General features: G+C 44.9%; 1 protein-coding gene across 13 annotated transcripts in view; it reads left to right on the top strand.

Moving 5' to 3' along the window:
- Nucleotides 1–49: 49 nt before the first annotated feature.
- FBF1 (Fas binding factor 1) overlaps nt 50–13,039 on the top strand; it is a 34,540-nt gene continuing 21,550 nt past the window's right edge. For 3 of the 13 annotated variants that reach the window (XM_058284749.2, XM_058284751.2, XM_058284747.2), the window contains exons 1-5: nt 57–202; nt 1,411–1,496; nt 2,106–2,133; nt 3,296–3,337; nt 5,520–5,613. In XM_058284749.2, the coding sequence (XP_058140732.1) occupies nt 1,494–1,496; nt 2,106–2,133; nt 3,296–3,337; nt 5,520–5,613 (167 nt within the window). In that variant the 5' untranslated portion in view covers nt 57–202; nt 1,411–1,493. Of the gene's footprint in view, nt 663–1,410; nt 1,497–2,105; nt 2,134–3,295; nt 3,338–5,519; nt 5,614–13,039 lie in introns of all 13 variants that reach the window. The other 10 variants (XM_058284748.2, XM_058284744.2, XM_058284750.2 and 7 more) reach the window with 8 other exon arrangements.

The following is a 13,039-nucleotide window of genomic DNA, read 5'->3' as shown; positions in this document are numbered from 1 at the left end:
GAGCCCCCGCCCCCTTATCCTTGGCAGGTAGAGTTGGACCGCGGACTACAACTCCCAGGATGCACCGCGCCAAGGCCGGGCACCTGAGGTTGGCGTCCGCGGGGCTCCCAAGCTGGAGGCCTGATCGATCCCGGCGCGAGTAGGGCTCGCACCCGCGGCTATGACTGGGACAGGCCCCGGGGCCGCGCCTCCGAGGAGGATGGCGCGTAATCCAGGGGATTTGGGGGCTGGGGGCATACAGGCTGCCCTCGGGGGTCGAGATTGGCTGGGCGCGCGGAGGGGGTGACGCGGCCAGGGGCGAGAGCGAGGGACGGAGGGGGTGACTCCGGGAATGGCCCTTGCGGAAGGGCGGGCTCGGGATTTGAAAAATGCCTGGCGTGGAATTGCCTGAAGAGATGAGATGACGCGCCTTTTGGCCTTTGAAAATTCCCGCGCCCTTAGCAAGCTGAGGTAGAATCCCACTTTAGATAAGAAAAGGCAGAAGGTCCTTGCAGTATTACGAGACAAACGCGTTTTGGACTTGTAGGTCAAGGAAGCGGTCGTTACAGAGAAAGGGAAACACAGACTTTCGGATGGCCTTGTAATAACCCCTGATAAACTTCGGTGTTGCAGAGAACTAGAGATGGCCCCTTCCAATTCCTTTCCTCCAAGCCAGACCTAAGGTCGGTTTTAGTAAAGGAGGAATAAAGTGGCAGGGATAATTCTGAGGAAAGCAGTTTTCTGTTAATGGGGTGTGTGTGTCCAATTTACAGTTAGTGTGAAGGGAAGATTTTCCATGGTCAGGGAAAATCGTGTCAAGGACACACTAGAGTTCACTTCCTCTTTTCCTTGTTCTGAATGCCGCTAGAAAGTACTCAGGAGGATTACCTGAGAGGGCAGGTTGGCTGTGGTGCCAGGCACCCACCTCCTTTCTGAAATGGGAAAATGCCATTTTCCCAATCCTCTGGATGAGGGATGAGGACCACAGACCTTTGTGGGAATAATCCTGACACAGGTCTCCAAAAACCCATTTAGTTACCCCACAGCACTTAGCTTCTCTTCTGAAGTGCCACCCACATAAAGAATGTTTCGTTTATGGAGACATTTTTTTTTTTTTAGCAGGTACCGGGGATTGACCCCAGGACCTTCTACAAAGGAAGTGGGCACTCAGCCACTGAGCTACATCCACTCCCCAATGAGACTTGGTTTTTTCATTTGTTTGTTTTGTTTTTAGGAGGTTCTGGGGATCAAACCTGGGACCTTGGACCTGGGAAGCAGACACTTAACCACTTGAGCTATATCCACTCCCGGGTAGAGACAGATTTTTGACCTCTTGAATGGGTAAAGTGAGAGAAGACTTGGTAGGCCTTAGACTCAAGCATTATTAAAGCTACATCGTTTTTAAGCAGCCACTTTACTTTTCTTCCTTAGGTGAGGATGAGCCTGATGTGGGCAGAATTCAAATGAACTGGACAGTGCTGTGAAGTTGCTGCAAGCAGCCCCAGAGCCTGGAGATGGTAGGCAGCATGCATAGTAAGGGGGATGGAAATGTGAACACCCCCACCCCGCACCCCTCAAGAGTGGAGTAGTTTGGGGGATGGGTGACAAGAACCAGGATGTGGTCCTTGAAGGAGAATGATGTAGGGATAACATTGATATCAAACTTCTTATTAAGGACGAGCAAGGGTTTCTCCCTGAATATCTAGCTGGAAGCATTTTTAAATGTCTGTCGCTGGGATCGAGGAGTCAAGTTGAATGGAATAGAGGAAAAGATTGATAGCCATGTTTCATCTTGGCTGAGAGGAGGTGCCTGTGGCGTCTGGAAATCAGGGAAAAAGAGAGACTCCCATGCCCCCCCCCCCAGTGGCACCCACAGTGGTGCCCACTGCTGGCTGGGGTGGGGTGGGGACAGGTTGCTGGCTCCGTGTTCTGAATGAGTTCATTTGTGGAAACTCTAGGAAAGCATAAAGGACTTCTGTTTCCAAATGCCATTTGTCCCTTTTGTGCTCTGGTGACTTGGGGGAGGGCAAAACAATTTCTTCTGCCTCCCCAGCCTTTTATTTCCTGAGTTTCAGCACTTGTTCACTGTTTGAGTTTGTTAATTTGATTTGTTTTACCCATTTTAGGCAGCAAAAAACAAGAAGGGATTGAAAGGTGAGTGAAGAGAGAACATCACTCCTAAGTCAAATATATATATCTCCCCCTTGACTCAGGAATAATTTAGACATGCTTGTGTTTGAACATTCTTGTGAGAGTCTTGCTACTTTTCCCATAATTCCTTAGGCAGCCACGGGCTTCCTAGGAGACAACTCCTTATACTGCCTCCTTAGCCCTCAGAGTAATTCAGGAATAAATGTTGGGACTTCGGAAAAAATCCTTGGGGTTTGTATCCAGAAGTATATGGTTGAAGTTAAAAGTGCTGAAAGTACATAAGCTGGATGCCAGACCCGATTTGGTGCTCACTCTCCCCTATCCCCTCTGGCCAAGGAGGAGTGCATTCACCACCTGGAGGCTCTCAGGGAAGGATCCAGGGGGCTGGTGATGAGAAAGGAGCTGTCAGGAGTCATGAAAGCCTGGACACTTTTTCCGTAGACCTATACTGGGCTCTGTTCATAGTCTGGAGCAGGGCTCGGGGACCAGGGTGTCTTGTGCGAGGCTCGCACACTGTAGGTGCCACCGAGAATCTTGAAAATCTTCACTGCCATCCTTTGAGAAAATTACTTTCAATTTCTACCTGTGATCTTTCAACAAGGCTTTTTTTTAAGATTTATTTATTTATTTCTCTCCCTTCCCCGCCCCCGCCCCAGTTGTTCTCTGTGTCTATTGGCTGCGTGTTCTTCTTTGTCAGCTTCTGTTGTCAGCGGCAGGGAAATCTGTTTCTTTTTGTTGCATCATCTTGTTGTGTCAGCTCTCCATGTGGGCGGCGCCATTCCTGGGCAGGCTGCACTTTCTTTTGCGCTGGGTGGCTCTCCTTACGGGGCGCACTCCTTGCGCGTGGGGCTCTGCTATTGGGGGACACCCCTGCGTGGCAGGGCACTCCTTGCACGCATCAGCACTGCGCATGGGCCAGCTGCACACAGGTCAGGGAGGCCCGGGGTTTGAACCGCGGACCTCCCATGTGGTAGACGGATGCCCTATCCACTGAGCCAAGTCCGCTTCCCTCAACAAGGCTTTGTGACTTGTTGCTAGCAAGTTAAAGAACATCTCCTGGCAGATGAAGGGAAAGCTAAGCCCAAGTCCCAACAGCTGAGAGCTTGGAAACCCTGGGGTGAGAATCTCCTTTCCTCCTGAAATCATGACTTTTCCTCTTTTCCAGGCTCCATTGATGATGTCCTTGGTGACCTCTTGGGGGATGACAGTAAGTGCCCCTTCCCCAGTATCCTCTGGTTTATGTGTGCTCTTTTTTTTAATTGAGAGACAATTCATATACCATAAAATTCACTCCTCCAAAGTATCAATTCAATGGTTGTTAGTGTATTCACAGGGTTGTACAACCATCACCACCAGAACATTTTCCCTACCTGAAAAAGAAACTCCGTTTCACCAGCAGCCACTCCTCATTTCCCCTTCCCCCAACCCTAAGCAAACACTAATCTGTTTTCTCTGTGGATATGCCTATTCATGTAAAATGAAAGCATACAATATGTGGTCTTTTGTGTCTGGCTTCTTTCACTTAGCATGATGTTTTCAAGGTTCATCCATGTAGTTGGATGTATCAGTACTTCATCCTGTTTTATGGACAGACCATAGCTTAACCATTCATTGGTTGACAGACATTTGAGTTGTTTCCACTTTTTAGCTATTATGAATAATCCTGCAATTAGCATTGATGTACAAGTTTTTATGTGTATATATGTTTTCAGTTCACTTGGGTATATACCTAGGAATAGAATTGCTGGGCCATGTGTTAACTCTGTATTTAACTCTAGAAGGAACTGCCAAACTGTTTTCCAAAGTGAGCATACCATTTTACATTCCCATCAGCAATGTGTGAGGGTTCCAATTTCTCTACATCCTCACCAACACTTGTTATTGTCTTTCTCCCCCCCGACACGCACCAGGAACCAAACCCAGACCTCTTGTGTGGAATGCGGGCACTCAACTGCTTGAGCCACATCCACTCACTGCTTGTTTTTGCCCATTGACTGCTCACTGTTTTTTGCTCAATGTCTGCTCATTATTTGTTTTTTTTTTTTCTTTAGGCGGCACCAGGAACCAAACCCAGAACCTCCCATATAGGAGGCAGATGCTCAACTGCTTGAGCCACATCTGTTCCCTGCTCATTTGTTTTTGCCCATTGCTCATTTGCTTATTTTCTTGTTTGTTGCTTTTGCTCAGTGTCTGCTTGTCTTCTTTAGGAGGCACCAGGAACCAAACCCAGGACTTCTCATGTGGGAGGCAGGTGCTCAACTGCTTGAGCCACATCTACTCCCTTGTTTTTCTTTTTGATTCTAGTCATCCTAGTGGGTGTGAAGTAATATCTTGTGGGTTTTTTTTTTTTTAAGATTGATTGATTGATTGATTTCTCTCCCCTTCCTCCCCACCCCGGTTGTCTGTTCTCTGTGTCTATTTGCTGTGTCTTCTTTGTCCGCTTCTCTTGTTGTCAGCAGCATGGGAATCTGTGTTCCTGTATGTTGCGTCATCTTGATGTGTCAGTTCTCCATGTGTGGCAACTTTCCTGAGCAGGCTGCACTTTGTTTCCCGCTGGGCGGCTCTCCTTATGGGGCGCACTCCTTGCTCGTGGGACTCCCCTACGCAGGGGACACCCTTGCTTGGCACAGCACTCCTTGTGCGCATCAGCACTGCTCATGGACCAGCTCCACACAGGTCAAGGAGGCCCGGGGTTTGAACCGCGGACCTCCCATGTAGTAGACGGACGCGCTAACCACTGGGCCAAGTCTGCCGCCCCTCATTGTGTTTTGATTTGCATTTCCCTAGGGATTAAGGATGTTGAGCGTCTTCTCATTTGTTTATTGGCCATTTGTATATCTTCTTTACAGAAATGTCGATTCAAATCTTTTATCTGTTTTTAAATTGGGTCATTTTTCCTTTTATTGTAGGGTTGTAAGTGTTCTTTATATATTCCAGGTCCTAGTTCCTTATCTTATGTATCAGAGTCAAGCAGCGCTTACCAGGGACAGCAAGGCTTAGGTGTCCCTCCACTCCTCTCCGTAGTCCAGGAGAACTCACCAAGCACAAGTCTGTGTATTCCAACCTCTAGTTTTGGGATGTGGAATAAACATTGTTTTTCCTTTACTTCATGGGGTGGAGTTGTTTCAGGTTGGGTTGGGCTCTTCGTTTGGCACCAGCTGGCATTTAGACTTGGCTTCCAGCGTGCAATTATACCTCCTTCCCCCTTCAGCTTTTCAAGCGTCAACTTTAGGACCTGCCTATGGAGCCAGTTTCCTTCTTCCAAACAGGCCCTTCTGTCAGTAGGAAGGTCTTAGAGGTGGCTGGGTGGGAGAATTTACAGTCCTTTTCATCCTGACTCCAGGTCTCTCTAGGTGAATGACACGTCTTTGTGTTTTCTTTCTTTCCAGTGGCACCACCCGCGAAGCCTGTTAAATTGGCTTCACATGCCCAAGACACCACAGGTGCAGCTCAGCTGCTCCCTTCTTCAAGGACTAGAACAAAGTAAGCACAGGACTGGCTTGGGTGTCCACTACCTCTTTCATTCCAAATGTCCCCTTTTCCTCAACCTCCCTACTTCTCATATAGTGGGTACTCCTTTTTTTTTTTTTAATTAACTTTTAATTTTGAATTGCCTTCGGACTTAACAGGACAGTTACAAAAATAATAAACACCCCATGCAGAGAACTCCAACACATCCCATCCTACATCCACCAACTTTATTTTTTATTTTTTTAAAGATTTATTTATTTATTTATTTCTCTCCCCTTCCCCCTCCACCCTGGTTGTCTGTTCTCTGTGTCTATTTGCTGCATCTTCTTTGTCTGCTTCTGTTGTTGTCAGCAGCACGGGAATCTATGTTTCTTTTTGCTGCGTCACCTTGTTGTGTCATTTCTCCGTGTGGGTGGCGCCATTCTTAGGCAGGCTGCACTTTCTTTGGCTCTGGGCAGCTCTTCTTACAGGGCGCACTCCTTGCACGTGGGGCTCCCCTATGCAGGGACACCCCTGTGTGGCACGGCACTCCTTGCGCGCATCAGCACTGCACATGGGCCAGCTCCCCACAGGTCAAGGAGACCCGGGGTTTGAACCGCAGACCTCCCATGTGGTAGACAGACGCCCTAACCGCTGGGCCAAGTCCGCTTCCACATCCACCAATTTTAACAGTGCCACATTTGCTATATCATTCTATGAATCCCTCTACCCATCTGTCTGTCTATCCATTTATCAAACCATCTTCTGAGCACTTGAATGGAGCTTGTATACCTCATGCTCTTTGAACACTTAATACTGCCGTGTACATTTCCTAAGGACAAAGATACTCACCTAACCACCTTAAGTGCGGTTCTCAAGTTCAAGAAATTTGACGTTGATATAAAGTTTACAGTCTATATTCCAATTTTTTCATATGTCCCAAAATTGTCCTTTTGGGGCCCCTTTCTTCCCTTTTTATAGCCTATCTGGAATCACATATTGCTTTTTTTTTTTAATTTCTCTCTCCTCTCCCGTCCCCCTCCCCCGCTCACATTGTCTGCTCTCTGTGTCCATTTGCTATGTGTTCTTCTGTGTCCACTTGGATTCTTGTCAGCAGCACCCGGAATCTGTGTCTTGTTTTGTTGTGTCATCTTGCTGTGTCAACTTTCCATGTGTGCAGCGCCATTCCTGGGCAGGCTGCACTTTTTTTGCACTGGGTGGCTCTCCTTCCGGGGCACACTCCTTGCGTGTGGGGCTCCCCTATGCAGGAGACACCCCTGCATGGCACTGCACTCCTTGAGCACATCAGCACTGCGCATGGGCCAGCTCATCACATGGGTCAGGAGGCCCTGGGTTTGAACCTTGGACTTCCCGTGTGGTAGGCAAATGCCCTATCCGTTGGGCCAAATCCGCTTCCCCACATATTGCATTTAATTATCATTGTCTCTTTAGTTGCTCATTTTTTTTCCTGGGAACATATATATAGCATCAACTTCCCCATCTCAACCACTCCCAAGCTTACCATCCAGTGAGATGACTCCTGTTTGCACTGTTGCAAGGACACTCACCACCTTCCATTACTAAGACCTTCCCATCTCCCCAAACAGAAACCCCACACCTCCTGTGCATTAACTCCCCATACCACTTGCCGTCCTGCTCTTTGCTCCCTGTATTCTAATTTCTGTCTCTGTGAACTTGCATGTTCTCTATTTTCTTTTTAATTACCGTGGGACTTAACTTTAACATCCTAAATCTGTAACACTCTGGTTTGCTTAAATACCAACAGAACTTCAATGGTGTCCACAAACTATGTTCGTATATCCCTCCACCTCCCCTTTATGTATTTCTTGTCACAAATTGCATATTTTTACATTGTAAGTCCAAAACCATCAATTTATCATTACATTTTATGCATTTGCCTGCTGAGACCAGCTCAGCAATAGATTTGCATGAAGGAAAAGCAACGCAGAACTGAAGAAATAAAAGGACAGAAAGAAAGACACAAGAGAGAAAATAAAGATGGGACCAGGGGACTCACAGCTTCTGAAACTGAGAGCCTCGACCCTAGTTTCTACATCGTATTTATTAGAAATTACAAAGCAATAGTTATCTATGTTTACTTTTAAGACTGCTTGTTATTAAAGCTGCAACACCTGCAATACTAGGTGTATTATTCATCCAAAGGGGTGCTGATGCAAAATACCAGAAACTGGTTGGTTTTTATAAAGGGCATTTATTTGGGGTAGGAGCTTACAGATACCAGGCCATAAAGCATAAGTTACTTCCCTCACCAAAGTCTATTTGGTGCAAGACGGCTGCCGACGTCTATGAGGGTGCAGGCTTCCTGGGTTCCTACATTCCTGGGGCTTGGTTTTCTCTGGGTTGAAGGTTCCTTTCTTCCTGGGGCTGGCTTCTCTTTCCTCTGCGTTCTTACTTCCTGGGGCTCCAGCTTAAGTCTTCAGCATCAAACTCCAACATCAGAAAACCCTCAACTCTGTTCTTTGCCATGCCTTTTATCTGTGAGTCCCCACTCCTTGGTGAGTTGTACTCAATGCCCTAATCATAACTCGGTCATGCCCAGGTACAGATCAGATTGCAAGCATAATCCAATATCTATTTTTGGAATTCATAACCATATCAAACTGCTACACTAGGGAACAGACCATACAAATTTCAAATGCCTCCTCACACAAACAGTTTTCGTGCTGACCAGACATCATTCCATCTAGTCAAGGCCGGTGTTCCTAAGCCCACACTTTTTATCTCCGTTACAGAAACATTTCGACTTCAAGCCAGGTTCCCATGTTCAAATTCAAGCTATTTTCCCACATTTGCTGTTTTTGTTTTTGCAAAATAATGAATACAGCTCGGGTGGTTTCTTGTTGTATTAATCCCTGGAGGGTTTGTAGTGTGCATATGAAGACTAAATACATATAAAACAGGAATAGATAATTAATATACCTCCTTGAAGACCCCCTCCCCAACTCTTAATCCATATCTATAGGGTTCAGGGATCTTAATCCATCTGCAATTCCTGCCATAGTTTGTGAGGCAGAAAGCAATTGCAAATGAGGGTGTTGAATGCTTGTTATTTGGGCTTGTAACTAAGCTTAAATTGTTTTTATGACCACGCAAATGATGTTTCACTGATTCTTAAGGAATATCATTGCTATTATATACATGGAGGGGTCACACAAAAACTAGATATATTCCAGTCACATTGTAGGCGTAAGCACATATTTACAGTTTGTAATTCTTTTCTCAAGCTCAAAACAGCATTTTATTTTTTTTAATTAAAGTTAATAGATCACAAGGAATGTTACATTAAAAAGCTAAAAAAGAAACCAAAAAACATAAGAGGTTCTCGTATAACCCACTCACCACCCCTACCACATCATTTTTATAAATTGTATTTTTTTGAAGATATATACAACAACAAAAAAATGTTACACTAAAAAATATAAGAGGTTCCTGTATACCCCCCACCCTCCCCACCCCACTCCTCCCACACCAACGACCTCCCTCATCATTGCGGCAAACTCATCGCAACTCGGTGAACACATTTTGGGGCACTGCTACAATACACAGATAATAGTTTACCCTATAGTTCACACTCTCCCCCAGTATATTCAGTGGGTTATGGCAGGATATTTAAAGTCCAGCATCTGACCCTGCAGTATCATGAAGGACAACTCAAAATCCCCAAAATGCCTCCACATCACATCTCTTCTACCCTTTCCCTGCCCTCAGCAACTACTGTGGCCACCTTGATGCTAAAATTTCTTCTATTACTCATCGCAGTAGTTTTATAGTAGAATATCAGTAAGTCCACTCTAGTCCATAATTTATTCCACCATTCTGTGGACCCTGGGATGGTGATGTCCTCTCCACCTCTAGATCAAGAGGGGGCTTAGATTCCACATGGATGATAGATGCAATTTTTCTGCTTACTGTTGTAGGCACTCTTGATTCCTTGGTGTGGTGGTTGACCATCTTCACCTCCCTGTTAGCTGACCTGGGTAAGACCAACGAACCAGAGAGTAGGAGTTGCCACTCTGCTGAGGCTCAGGGCCCAGCTGACACATGGGCAGTCCAGAGATTCAAGTCTCCTGAGTATGACCCATCCCCAGTGCCAAACCCAGGTTCAGTAAAAGTGATAGAAGAGGCATGTGTAGAAAAGTCACATCTGAGTTCAGCTCTCTAACAGTCAGCAGCACAAATTCCAAAGTAGGGCCCTCTGACATGGCACAGAGCTCCAAATCCATCTGCCATGACTATATACCCTGTGGATCTCTGTAGCCTTCAGGAGAACCAGTACCTAGGGTTGTATCTGCTTTGACCTTTTCTGGGGTCCTGCTGAGGTGTGCATAAGCATGACCCCTCTGATGACCTGACTCTTTTGGAAGACTCTTAGCCATATCAACTCATTTGTCTTTGCCATTTCCCCCTTTTATTCAAGGTCAAAGAGCAGTTTTTAACACTTGATCCAACATGTAGGCTGAGATATTTTGCTGGTCTGAGTTGACCCTTTTATTTGGGGTCTCTTTCTAGTTGCTTCTCCAGTTAGTGATTGGTAGTAATCCCTTGGCGCCAGGGAGGCTCATCCCCAGGAGTCATGTCCCACATTGCGGGGAAGGTAATGCAGTTACATACTGAGTTTGGCTTAGAGAGTGGCTACATTTGAGCAACATGGAGGCTCTCAGAAGGTAACTCTTAGGCATCCTACAGCTCTAGACCTAGTTCATATTTCAGGCACACAGTCTCCTAAGCATAGTCATCAGTATCAAGGGCTTATTATTGAACCATCCTTCCTTGATGATCTTTGCTGTTGCACTTGGGGAATTATTGTTGTTCCATTGGGAAATGTGAAAGAGTTCCCCTGGGTGGGAACTCAGCACTCTCTCAGTTGATGTCTGTAACTACTATAAAAATAACCAACATATATCCTAACATATCTATGTTCCCTATATACATGTCCTGGAGAACTCCCCCACACACATGTGCCCCCCATCAATAACACCCCACACCAGATTTCCTCCCCTGCCATAGTTGAACCTCTCTATGGTTCAAAACGTCAACAATGAATCCTAATATATTGCCAAATTCAATTAATAGGAAATTGAAATACAGTGATGGGTTTAAAGTTTAGAAATAGAATACATAGTAATTTAGAAATACTAAAAGTAAAAATAAATTGGTATATTAATAAAATGGAAAATATTATAAAGCTTTGTTTCTAACGTTTTGCCTTTCATCACTGTAATAGGTGTTACCCTTTCTTCCTCAGTGTCTACATCCTTTCTTTTTTTTTTCTTTCTTATTTTTAATTTTGTCTTCAAAAAAGTTTTAGATCACAGTAATTCACATACACAATATAGGGGACTCCCAGATATCCAACATCAAACCCTTATCCCCTTTCCCCAGCAATGATCTCTTTACATGTTCATGTTATATTTCCTGCAGCTGATGTACAAATTTTGAAACATAGCTGTCAAACATGGGTCCATTTTGGTTAACATTATTATTTATATTTCGGACTGTACAAATTTCAAAATGTTTAGTTTCCTTATGTTTTACATTATAGTTTACATTTTAGTTTATAGACTTTTATACACTTTAGATGTAAGTTGACATGTCCATTATTGCATGATCTTCTGGAGCACTTCCATTGCCTCCCAGTTGCCCTGCTTCCATCCATGCTATCTCTCTCCCCCTCTCTTCAGGGCACATCATGACACTCAATCTTCACTACTTGAGGAACCAGATTTACAGATACTGCAACAATGCTGAGGGCTTGACATACTAGACTGCCCCAACTAATTAGGAGCCAGTGATCCTCTTGAGAGACACAATTCCCTCTCTTTGGGAACATCAGATCTCCCCAGGATGTGGGTACACCTTCACACTCACTGTATGGGTCTCTATCCAATGATATAACACACTGTGACAAAATGAGCATTCACATACTCTCTATAAGCTTGCCCCTGTACCAGATGTCCCCCCCCAACAGCATTTTATACATGATCTATAACTGCAATAGATTATACAACAACAAACAATAAGACTTCCAACTAGCAGACATTTAATGAATAGACTTTCATTTCTCATAGGCTTAAGATTCCCAACCAGCAAAGCTATATAGGTCAGTACTTGATAAAAAATGACCTCATTTGAGGCATAGGCATAGGCAGCAACAAATTATTGTTACTCCCCATCTTGAGCTGTGGGGCAGCTGGAAGTTTACCTCATAATTTCAATGCCTTCGTTGGTCCTGCTCTTAGCATCTTCACTGGACCTAGGGCCACAACTCAGTGTTGAATTTAAACTTAGTCCATTGTTGTGAGGGTTCATTTTCTAGTCAGAAAATAGTAGCAGTCTTGTTATAAGAGTCCCAATGCAGTGTCTGCAGCAGTAAAAGCATACCTCATCCCTCCCAAAAGCAGGAGGGGACCAATGTTACAGTCACTGACGTGAGCGTGATGGACACTCATGGGTGAAGTCCATGAGCTGTTGGCAAGTAACAGGCAGCCGGAACTTCTGGGCTAGGTACCGCAAGATTTGGTACTCACAATGTTCGCCTTTCTAGTGGAGCCACTCTGCTTTTTCTCGGGTCTCAAAAGTAGGGCTCTGGATCTTCATGAGGCATCTGCCTCAGTAGTCCTGAGAGGGATGTTAGAGGAGTGGGCAGGGACATGACAGACAGTTACTTATCACTGGTGGCAGGCGTCCCAGATGTTCTTCCACAGATCTCTCCCCAATAGAGGGTGATTCACAACAGTCCATTGTTTCTGTCTTGCTTTTAATATTTGCAATCCACCCTCAGATAGGGATGGCAGTCTTCAGAGTGACCAGACACTACTGGGTTAAATCTTTTACTTTCAGCAGGGCTTCCTATGCTGCACACAATTGCTTTTATATTGTACTTTTGGCCCCTTCCCAGAATTGTGACTAAAACCCAAGGAGTACTTGCTTAGAATGCTGCCTTTGCCACAAACCCCACCGAAAGCCAGTATTGGTGCCAGCCACATCCAATTCACAGGCTAAGTCAATGTCCACCTTCTCCCTGCCTTTTTATTTTTATTTTTAAAGCAGCCTGCTGGAGGTCCTTCTACTCCCATGAAGGACGTTTCCCAATTAACACATACAATGATTTTAATATTTGAGCTAAGTGAGGGATAAAGATTTTTAGTATTCCAACAATATTACAGACTACATTAGCATGAAAAATATTGTACTTCATCAATTACAGCAGTTTTGTCTTACCCAACTAACAACATTTAAGAATTTGATAGAGCTACAGGGACCTTGCAACCTGACCCAACTGTTTGCATATTTCAGGATCTTAAGATAAGATATTATTGTCTCTGATGTTTCTTTTAATTCTGAAAAAAAGGATTACTGGTTAACATAATGTCATCAGTAGGGTTTCAGCTACAGATTTCTTCTAGGCAGCCAGATT

This window comes from Dasypus novemcinctus, chromosome 21, assembly GCF_030445035.2.
Source record: "Dasypus novemcinctus isolate mDasNov1 chromosome 21, mDasNov1.1.hap2, whole genome shotgun sequence".
Classification (NCBI taxonomy): domain Eukaryota; kingdom Metazoa; phylum Chordata; class Mammalia; order Cingulata; family Dasypodidae; genus Dasypus; species Dasypus novemcinctus.
The sequence above is the reverse complement of the archived record's forward strand: the minus strand, read 5'-3'. Positions and strand labels throughout refer to the sequence as shown.